Source organism: Austrofundulus limnaeus, unplaced genomic scaffold, assembly GCF_001266775.1.
Source record: "Austrofundulus limnaeus strain Quisiro unplaced genomic scaffold, Austrofundulus_limnaeus-1.0 Scaffold8, whole genome shotgun sequence".
NCBI lineage: Eukaryota > Metazoa > Chordata > Actinopteri > Cyprinodontiformes > Rivulidae > Austrofundulus > Austrofundulus limnaeus.
The window spans coordinates 1,846,063-1,857,064 of record NW_013952410.1 but is presented as its reverse complement, the minus strand read 5'-3'; the positions used below and the strand labels follow the sequence as shown (position 1 = coordinate 1,857,064).

Genomic DNA, 11,002 nt, shown 5'->3' with positions numbered 1-11,002 from the left:
TATATGACTTCATTAGGCCTAACAATTTTTTTTACCTCAACTTGTCAAGTGGAAAAATCAGAATCACAATCAGAATTGCCTTTATTGTCATTATAATTTGCATTACAATGAAATTGGGTTTGCTGCTCCAAGRTGCTTGTTTTTTTAGACACGATAAAATAACTTTAGGAGAGTAGACAACACAATAAAATAAACAAGTAAAATCAAAAATAAGTACAAAAGTGTGCACTATATAAAAAAGAGAAATCAAAGAGTTTCTATAAATACAAATGAAAAATAGGAAAATTTTACAATATATTCTTCTTCATTGTTTGTAATATTTAAAAAGCAGCCAATAGTTAAAAAGCAGCCAAAGTCCAAAGAACATTTTAATTAAGTTTAACAATATCTTCAGAAAGCAAATATTTCATTYATCAAGCCCATTTTAAAAGAAAGTCTACAAATCAAAGTAAAGTATGAGCTGAAGGAGCCCAGGAACCGGTGTTTATCACTGAGGATACTTTTGTTCTGCTTAGCATTAGCCAGAACATRTCTACCTTAATAATTTCACTGAGGGCCTCTTAACAAAAACACAAGATCTTTTTTTCACTTTATTGCCTTAAACTAATTTATGAGACATTAGTTCACTCAATAATTACTTACAAGTGGACACTTAATGATTTTTTTTTATTTTGTCCCATTAGCATGTTTTAATTWAGAAATATGTTTATATTTCATTCGATCCACCCTGAAACAGGTTTAAAATGATCCAGTCACCAGTGAAACTCGCCCTGAAGTCTGTAGAACCACAAGGATTCACAACACAACATCGTTAAAAAAGACCAAAGTCCCTGAAGTCCGAGGTCTTTTTATTAATACACATAAAGAATGATGCTGTAATATTTTCCTAATTGTATATCTGTGACTGTGGCACTAAAAATAAAATACACTCCTTAATAAATCTTTATTTATCACAGCTTTGAGGGAGAAAAAAAAATACTCATGAGAAGGCAAAGTTGAATAAAACAGGTTAAATGTTGGCTGTAATTGCCATCTAGTGGCCATTGTTTACCTTGCAAAAATAATCAAATAAATTATAATTAGCATTTACAACCACCAGTCAATAACGCAAATGACTAAAAGCATATCTGGCATTAGACATGTTTTAATGGAGTTTAAAATGTATTATTTTTATGAAGTGGGCTTCACCTTTAAAAACATTTTTATGTTTATTTTTTTTATTTAAAAATACCTTCCAAAGGGGCTACGTGTGAAAAAACGTGAGCTAACATAACTTTTCTAGAATTCTATTCTTGCATTATACAATTTTATAAGTATGAAATAAATGATTATTTGTTCTTCATGAATGTTCCGTTCAAGTGTTTTCAGAAAATTTAACTTTACAACATTGAATGTGAATGTAGTCGCAGAATAAAAACGTGGCATCAATTGCTGCCATATCCAGCGTACTCAAAATATCACTTAAGATATTTCAAGTTAAAAAATACTTTAATGATCCAAAGCGGTAATTAAGTGATTATTTGTCGACTAATTTAATCTGGTAAGTATTTTTAGGGACCGGGACGATTTATGCGTTTGAATTTACGAGCCACTGTGAAGCACCTGAAGGCATCATCAGAGGGAGGAGTCGACTCGAGCTAGCTGCTTGCTGCATGAGCAGCAGTGAGCGGCGCTGTGCACCACCCTGTCACTGAGCCAACAGGCGTAAAAATGTCCGGCAAGAGTTTTCGAGTCAGCGATGGGGACTGGATATGTCCTGATAAAAAGTAAGGCCATGCATTTAATTAAGTCCCGACGTACTTACGAGGAGTTACAGGAAGTAGCACTAGACATGTATGCGTTTGCTAACACAGGCTAATGATAGCTTAGGCCTTTTAGCATTTTGGCCATGCTAACGATAATCATTTGGTCAGTCTCACAAGCTTTTTTTGTACATGCATTCACCCTTGTATGTAATTATCTACACGGAACTAGCAATAAAACGCAAATGAACACGTACAGATTAGGATTTGGTTGTATTTTTTTTTTTTTTGCTTTGTATGTTGGTAGCCTTGGGCTATCACAGCAAATTAGCGTGTTAGCTGCAGTTAGCTCTTGTTATAGATGAGTCCACTCATGGATGGGGGTGGTGTTTATAATGTTGAAGTGTGTGAATAGTCTTGATGCATCGTCAGCACTATCATGTTTCGAGTGGTGTGTGTGTGTGTGTGTGTGTGTGAGAGAGAGAGAAACTGTGATGGATGGCTGCAGATGTCAACAGTCAAGCTGACCAGTGCTGTGCCGGCTGTTAGCATGAGCCCAAAAGGATTCATTCAGTGTTCATTTTTCAGGTGTGGGAATGTGAACTTTGCCAGAAGAACAAGTTGCAACAGATGTGGCAGAGGTATTTTTTCCTCTTTAGTAGTTTTAAAATAAATTTTTGGAATTTCAAAGGCTTTAATGCGTTCGTTCAAACAATTAAATTTTATAAATGTTTTGTTTTTCACAGAGAAGACAACAGAGGCGAAGATGATGAAAGCAGGAGGAACAGAAATAGGCAAAACCTTCGCAGAGAAGAGCCGAGGCCTTTTCAGTGCGAACGACTGGCAGTGCAAAACGTACGCGATTTACTGCAAAAATTTCACTGCGATGTTGGCGAACCTGCCGCTAAAAAAGCATCTGATTGTTTAATGTTTTTCTCCCTTGTTTTTGCAAAGTTGCGGTAATGTAAATTGGGCTAGGCGATCAGAATGCAACATGTGTAACACTCCTAAATATGCCAAGCTGGAAGAAAGAACAGGTAATCCAAGGATCTTTAAGAGTTTTTCGGTTTTTGTGTCTATGGGTACGTTTCTTTGATTTATTTTTTGTAATGCCCCAGGTTACGGTGGAGGYTTCAATGAAAGGGAGAATGTTGAATATATTGAACGCGAGGAATCAGATGGTGAATATGATGAGGTGAGTACATGTTGGCACTCAGCAGTCCAAAAAAGCTGATATTTGAGAAATAAAATGAATTCATTTGTGTATGTATTATTATTTATATATGTGTTTTTTTTTCTTCTTTCTACAGTTTGGTAGGAAAAAGAAAAAGTTTCGAGGGAAGAACAGCAGCACAAGTTCTTCAAAAGAAAGCGAAAAGAAAACTGTGTCAAAAGAAGACGAGGAGGAGGAGGAAGAAGATGAGGAGGATGAAGATGGGGACTTGTCAAAATACAAACTGGATGTAAGAGGATTTCTTTTTAAGGTGAAACATGCAGGTTGTTGGAGATGGCTGTGCTGATGCTGAAGTCACATCTTCGCAGGACGACGATGAGGAAGAGGACGATGGTGATCTGTCTAAATACGACCTGATTGCCAGCGACGACGAAGAAAAGCCAGCCAAGAAAAAGAGCAGTCAGTCCGGTTCCTCCCGCTCCTCCTCTCGCTCGTCCAGCTCCAGCTCTCGGTCCAGGTCCAGGTAAAAGGGTATACAGGTCCAGGGTAACTCCGGGCAAAATGTCAGTATCAGCTCAATCTTTTTTTTTTTTCTGATTTAAATAATCGATATCCGTATTTATGTTCTGCTTTTTGTCATTTTGTTGTTTCCCTCTTTTTCTTATCCCCTTCYTACCTGCAGAATAAGTCATATCTCTTGTTTTAAATGCTCTTGACTCAAGATGGAAACATTTTAATTCAGATTGCAGAGTTTCTCTTTTTGCTCTTTCCTTTTGTCGATATATTAATGTGGAATCGACGTGTCGGGGACTTTTTAACCCTCACTGTGATGAAAGAATGAACCTGTGTGTAGCCGCGTTCCCGTCTCTGAGGAAATATTGGAAAGGTTTTGTTGTTTTTTGTCTTTCAGGTCCCGCTCTAGAAGTTCTTCCAGTTCCAGATCTGGATCTCGCTCAAGGTCTCGCTCCAGGTGAATGAGGTGACATGCACTCTCTCTCTCGCTTCAGAGAGTGTATGTGAGGGGCAGCAAGCTCCGTACCAGTTCTACACTTAAATACACAAATTGACTTGATCAGATATAAAATTAAATTACAYGAACTAAACTTAGCACAAAAAGGAAGGACATTTATGTGTGGTAGGTTATTTCATTGTAACGACGCTTCTTGGAAATAAATCTTATACAGTTGGAAAGCCTGTTAATTCCCCTATTTAAATGCTGCCACATTTGCGTGGGTTGTGCATAGGCATGGGCTGAATACCAGTTTCAAGGTATACCATGAAATGAAAAAGTCACGGTTCAAAAACCACTAAAATTTTCTGTCATACCGTTCCTACGGTATAAGCGTTTTTTTGTTTGTTTGTTTGTTTGTTTTGTTTTTGTTTTTCCTCTGGTCTGTGCAGCTGCAGACCCCCCAAATCATGCAACACTCTGTGTTGCGACTAAAGGAAGAGAGTTCCTCAARCTTTTTTCGTGTCTAAAATATTAAATCTAGCTATATGAAAATACTTTGGATGCTGTGAAAACACAGACGGAATGTCTTGTGGACCATGGAGGCAACACATCGAACATGATCGCAGCTCCAGGTAAAGTTTATGCTATCTTGAAATGAACGAGCTAACGTTAGCATCAGATTGTGAAGCATATCACCGTGTTGCTGTGGCTTAATGCGCCGATCACAACTTGTCTGCAGAACAATGAGTTGTTGGATTGTGTATTTGATAAGTTTTAAGTGAAGGGTGATTAAACTGAATGCCTCCTTTAGCCAAGCAGCTCGTTAGCTGAACGTGCGTTTCATAAACACGCATTCATAGTTGTGATTTCTTGTTTCTGTGAGCATATAATTATATAATCTTTACATCAAAAACTGTTTTGAAATTTAAAACAATAAAAACTTCCAACATTTAGACCAATTAAAGACTTGTATACACTGATTTGTCTTAAATAATAAAGCAATAGAAAATCAGTTATCCTATATTAGATGTAAACTTTACCAGGATAACCTAATTGCATTAAGTGCTAAAAATCACAAGTATAAATGCACACAGGTAAATAAAATTTCAGCATAACCCCTCTGAGATCTAAAAACAGCTTCCAAAAATGATTAGAGTTGAATATGATATTAGAAAAGATGTTTTCTACCTTTTTTTAATACCGATTTCAAAATAAAACTTTTTAAAGCTGTAATTATAATATCGTTATACCGCGAAACTGTGATATTTTTGCCCAAGGTTGTCCCATGCCTAGCTGTTCACCAGGAAAATATGCCAAATCTTTTCTGCCAAACAGCTTATTTTACCATTGACTTGTTTGGTGGACAGGATGATTGAAGTTTGAAGAAACAGGACGTTTTGGCAATTTAACAAACAGGAGCGTCGGTAGAGTGTGGAAGAACCATACACAGCCACAATGGGCCATCAGCCATATTGTCCTGCAAATCTGTAGAAGACAGCCTATGGTATGTAATTGCTGACAGGATGGGGAAACGATCCTTTTCGAATGTTCTCCTCTTGCGACGCGCACTTTTCAGCCTCTATGACGTGCCCCATCGCATTGAATTTAGCCTTCAGTTTGGAAATGGTACTAGGGATCACTCCAAATAATCAGAAAGAAAATAATTGTATAGGTCTTCTGGACGGGTTCTTCTCTAATGAAACGTTTCGTCTCTCCTCCAAGAGACTTCTTCAGTCTGAGAGTTTCAGGCAAAATTCAGGCTTTTAAGCMCTGCCTCCATRTGACTGATACTCRCATCACATGGCTATCGTTGACACCTAATTAACACTTACTGTTAACGGGGTGGAGTGATACTGGCAATGACCACGCTGTAGGAGGGGGACAACTGAAAACGGAGGCCTCCACCTCTGTTTAATGATGGACGGTCTTTCTTCACAAAAATGGAACGTTGGTTTGAGAGAGGAGTAAAAGAAGCCATTTTTGTGAAGAAAGACCGTCCATCATTAAACAGAGGTGGAGGCCTCCGTTTTCAGTTGTCCCCCTCCTACAGCGCGGCTATTGCCAGGTATCACTCCACCCCTGTTAACAATAAGTGTTAATTAGGTGTCAACGATAGCCATGTGATGTGAGTATCAGTCACCTGGAGGCAGGACATAAAAGCCTGAATTTTGCCTGAAACTCTCAGACTGAAGAAGTCTCTTGGAGGAGAGACGAAAGGTTTCATTAGAGAAGAACCCGTCCAGAAAACCTATACAATTTTTACTTTTTGATTTTTTACCTGGATTACTGAGATGCATCAGGACACTCCAAATAATGCCTGTAATTAGTTAGAACACTGGCTTGAAGTATTCATATCCAGATCAGTCAAGTGTTGCACGCTGAGCACTGTAGCAGGGTACATGCTGGAGGTACCAGGAGCTCAAAACAAGTGTCGATAGAAAAAGAAGCTGTTTGGTGGAGAAGATTTGGCATATTTTTCATGTGCACAGCCTACATCCTCTGCTGCTCAACCCACAAGTTCATGTTCCTTACAAATGTGGCACCATTTAAAAGGGAAACTAACAGGCTTTCCAACGGGCCGAGAGTTACAACAGAGAAATAAAATACCAAACACAAATTTCCTGACTTTTGGTGCAACGTTTTATTTCCTGTAATGTGTGCAGGTTTATTTAGACCAAAGAGTGTTAAGGGTATTTGTCACACCTCTCTTAGGAGTGATACCTGCTTAAACACATAAGGTTATTCAGTATTTATTAAAAAGACGTAAAACTTTTTTTTAATCTAAATCAGTTCCAGTATCAATCCATACTCGAGCGCTCTAAAGCAGAGAAGTCTGATAAATACCCACGTTGGCRAGTCTGTTTTTGACTGTACTGACCTTCCTGCTTCCTCCCAAAAGATCCAGCTCCAGGTCCGGAAAGGGCTCCTCGCCCCGGAAGAGGTCCCCCTCCCCCTCCTCCTCACCCGAGAGGGGCCAGAAGCGCAGTCGCTCCCGGTCCTCATCTGGAGGGAGAAAGCGGAGGCGCTCTAGATCCCATTCGTCCGAAAGGTTTGGGTTTCTGTGGAATACCACAATGGCACTGATTATTGCTAGCCATCTGTTGGGTCACTGTTGGGAACTCTAATGTTCGCATTTTTTGCCACGGTGCATCACTTTAACATAGTGCCTGAGCTGTGTTCATACACGACGTGCTGCTGTTTGAGCCAGCTGACCTTGTGGTTCTTCCCTCAATGTTTGTGTGATTTCAGGCGCCGAGGCCACTCGTCCGGATCGTCTCACTCTGGCTCCAGTTCAAAAAAGAAATAAGTTTCTTTCAGCCTTTAAACCGTAAAGGAGTTATAGTGGAAGTGCATGTTGAGGAAAACCAACCACATCTCTACAGGCTGCTGCTCTTTGTCAGAAAGTCTACAAAATTTTACTTCCCTCCAAAACCACACCACGATTTCACCCTTTCATCCCCATCATTCTACCTTTTTTTAAATCAACCATAGTGTTTGTAACGATAAGTGTTTGGTAAAAACAAGTGTTTGGTCTTAAAAACAAAAGAAAAAAAAATTGTATTAGGGGGGATTTCCCTTTTAAACTCACTTTTTTTTTTTTTTTTTCAAATTAAAATAAGTTCATACGTGTCAAAGATGGCTGACGTAATATTTTTGTTTTTTAATTTTATTTTCTTCAAGGTAAGTATACATTGTTTTAATTGAATGGCTGTAAGTTAAACATTAATGGATTTAGATTTAAGTGTACTTCTTTAACATCGTGGCTTATTTTGACTTTCATCCTTCCTGTCTTTTGGAAACCAAACAGACGTAAACTTTTACTTTCATAGCTTCAGTGTAACAAAAACAGCTAACATTTGTGCCCATGTGAAATCAGTCTTTATTGGTAAAACAACTAAAAATGTACACATGTAAATAAACAGTTGTCAACCTTCATGTTTGGTAATGCTGCGTCTGATTTTAGGGTCTGGAAAATGTTGGAAAACTGTTCAAATATTTGGTTCAATTTAATTTTAACTGTGCTGTTGGAAAACCACAGATGATTATTTCACACCTCGACCTGTTTTGAACAGTTGAACTAAAATGTAAACTGAATTAAATTACAGGTTGCAAGTTTTAAACTACTTTTTAAGAATAAAACAAAACTATAGTGTAATTAAGTAACTTTTACTGACATTTTTAACATCGGTAAATCTGACTGCAAAATGGGTTTAAAAACGAGAAACTTCCTTTATTGAGCAAAAGTGAACATGAAATTTTCRCTTGTTTGCTTTTATAAGGGAGCCTATTATGATAGTGTCTTTTTTTTTTTCATTCAGTCATACACGCCCCCCACTTAAGGACAACACTGATTTGAGTCCTCTAATAAAAGTGAAACATTTAGAAACCTTGCATTGTGACGTGTTAATGTTTTATTCTGGAACAGTTATTCAATGAGTGATACAGTATATAAATTACCGGTTTAACTTTTTTTTTTTTTAAGTCTGGCAGATTGAAGCCTAACTGTTATTAATGTTCTTTCAGCATAAAATATTATAAACTGTACWTAGATTGAGCTTATTTTTAATCTTATTTCTCCTCATCGGGTTATTTTTCCTGTATAATAAAAGGCATTGTGTTTTTATTTATTTATTTATTGGGTCTGGGATGTAGAACTCCTTCAGCTCAACAGATGGCACTTTAGTTCTAACCTGGAAACATCTGCGTGTCTCCTGAAACCATCGTCTGGTTCTGTTCAGGTTTTATACACCGTTCACTGCATTTCATGAACTGAAATATTAAATATTTATTATATTTTGGGTAAATAAACTAAAATTCTGGGGGRGGGGGGGGGGTTTAGCTTGTCTTTTCTGTTTGAGATAAAATTTCATAGAAACGCCTTATTTTTTATCATTTCAACAAAATATCAAATCTGATTTTTGTGTTGATTTAAGGGAAAAATGTGTTTTTAGAGAGAAACGTGTCTAATCACTCGGTACATGTTCTAAATAAGACTCAGTGAATAATGCTTGAAAATACCAAATGTTTGTTTATTCCTCATCATCCTGTTGATTTTACCACAAGCTTGGTAATCTGGAGAAAAGAAAACATTTTGTTTCCATCGCTATTTTCCAGCTAAGTCGTAACCTCATAATAACAAAGAAAACAGAGAACATTATCTTATGATGGTGTTTATTATTTGTCTGACCAGCAGCGTCAGTTTTTGGGCTGTCCCTTCTCCCTCTGGACTCTGAGGAGTCCCGCCTCCTGTGCGTAAAAAGAGCCGAGACGCGCTTTTTACGCACAGAGCAGAAGGTGCTGAAAGCGCGACAAGATGCAGGAGAACCGGCTCCCGAACTTTCGCCTCTTTAAACCATGTTCATGTGCAGCTGTGACTTTGTAAAAGACTCGARCCTCCGGGCTGAAGACATGGAGGGTTTCAACTCCTCCAAGGTGCTGCGCAAAATGAACCCAAGCCAAGGCACCGTGTCTGTTGGATTCCCCATCACCATGATGGTCACGGGCATGGTGGGCAACTCTTTAGCCCTTGTTCTGGTGTTTATATCTTACAGGAAGAAGGAAAATAAGAGGAAGAAATCTTTCTTGCTCTGTATTGGTTCTTTGGCACTGACTGACCTGTTCGGACAGGTTCTGACCACYCCGGTGGTCATCTCAGCCTACCAGGCTGGGCTGCACTGGGATATAGTGGATCCATCTGGTAAACTGTGTACTTATTTTGGTGTCTGTATGACAACCTTCGGTCTGTGCTCCCTGTTCTTGGCCAGTGCCATGGCCATAGAAAGAGCCATGGCCATAACGAACCCGCACTGGTACTCGAACCACATGAAGACGCGCGTGACGAAGCAGACCCTGGCGGTCATCTGGTGCTTCGGGCTGCTCTTCGCGCTGCTGCCGCTCGCGGGAGTCGGGGAGTACGCGGTGCAGTGGCCGTACACCTGGTGCTTCATCAACACGAGGAGCGAGGACCGCGGCGGCGCGTTCTTCGCCATCACCTTCGCGGTCCTGGGCATCTTCTCTCTGCTCGTGACCCTGTCCTGCAACGTCATGACCATCCGGGGTCTGATCCTCCGCTGCAAAACCAAGACCAAGTCTCAGTCCTCCAAACAGTGGGAGCGTCTCACCACGGAGACGGTCATCCAGCTGCTGGGCATCATGTGCGTCCTGCTCATCTGCTGGTCTCCTCTGCTGGTACGTGCCACTCAGAAAACACCCAGAAGGCCACAAACGTGACTAAAAAGCCCTTCGATTGATTTCTGTTCCTAATCACCCACTCAGTCAATCACTCTTCACTTGTTTTGGTTCTGCTTCTTTCCATTCATCCGCTTTAAAATGAACAAAAMCCCATAAATCCTCATTATGATGAATGATTCTTTCCCAAAGCTTCTGCCATTTTTCCCATTAGCTGTTAATCCACTTAGAGGGTCCTGTTTGGGGGGTCTGCTCAGAGACCATGCATTATCAGTCCCTTACTCAGTTAGTCCCATTAAGGATGATTATGAATCCATTCCCCCCGAGCTCACACAGAGGCTCAGTCTGAAAACTAAATGCTTTTTTTTTTTAATCATTTTTTAATCTGCTTATTTAAAAGCAGAAACATGAATGTGGTCTGGCACAAAACTATTATGATGATATCTTCTCAACATTTCTAAACTTAATGAGAATAGTTGGGTTTTCTTGTTGTGGAAAACTTACGAATAATCAGTATCTTACCTGTTGTAGATGGCTCTTTAAGTGGCCTCAGTTTGGMGAAAYAATCCTGACCAGATTAAACTCAGAGGAGAGCATAGTTCTGTTCATAGCTTTTTCACCATCTATGAAAACTGTTGGTGGATCAGTTAACTTCCACTGAATGAGGGTTTGTCAACTTTAAGTGCGCTAACAGCTAACATCAACAGGTTTGTGTCAGTCCCACCAGTCTTCAGCTCCAACGAGACGATGTGACGCAGACAGTCATCAAGCTGCTCTTAGTGTTAGCTTTTGCTATTTTTTGATTTTATTTAACTGTCCATGTTAGCTTCTGCTGATTTAGCTGTTAATTTTTTCCTCTAATTTCTGTTTGTCTACCTAATTTCCCTCTGGGATCAATAAAGTATTTTTGAATTGAATTGAATTGAATTGAATTGAATTGAATTG

At 39.2% G+C, this 11,002-nt stretch overlaps 2 protein-coding genes across 3 annotated transcripts in view; both read left to right on the top strand.

The window, feature by feature from the left end:
• Positions 1-1,609: 1,609 nt before the first annotated feature.
• Positions 1,610-7,804, top strand: zranb2 (zinc finger, RAN-binding domain containing 2). Of its 2 annotated transcripts, XM_013999932.1 has the most exons (10): positions 1,612-1,766; positions 2,331-2,383; positions 2,489-2,597; positions 2,697-2,779; positions 2,861-2,937; positions 3,053-3,205; positions 3,285-3,439; positions 3,827-3,886; positions 6,768-6,917; positions 7,118-7,804. In XM_013999932.1, exons 1-10 carry the CDS (start codon positions 1,711-1,713, stop codon positions 7,173-7,175), a joined length of 954 nt encoding a protein of 317 aa, XP_013855386.1. In that variant the 5' UTR covers positions 1,612-1,710; the 3' UTR covers positions 7,176-7,804. The 2 variants fall into 2 exon arrangements, with proteins under 2 accessions (XP_013855379.1, XP_013855386.1); XM_013999925.1 differs by having other exon boundaries at positions 1,610-1,766; positions 6,768-7,804.
• A 1,240-nt stretch (positions 7,805-9,044) lies between these two features.
• ptger3 (prostaglandin E receptor 3 (subtype EP3)) overlaps positions 9,045-11,002 on the top strand; it is a 4,851-nt gene continuing 2,893 nt past the window's right edge. The window contains exon 1 of the mRNA XM_013999916.1: positions 9,045-10,057. Coding sequence (XP_013855370.1) covers positions 9,224-10,057 — 834 coding nt within the window. The 5' untranslated portion in view covers positions 9,045-9,223. The remainder of the gene's footprint in view (positions 10,058-11,002) is intronic.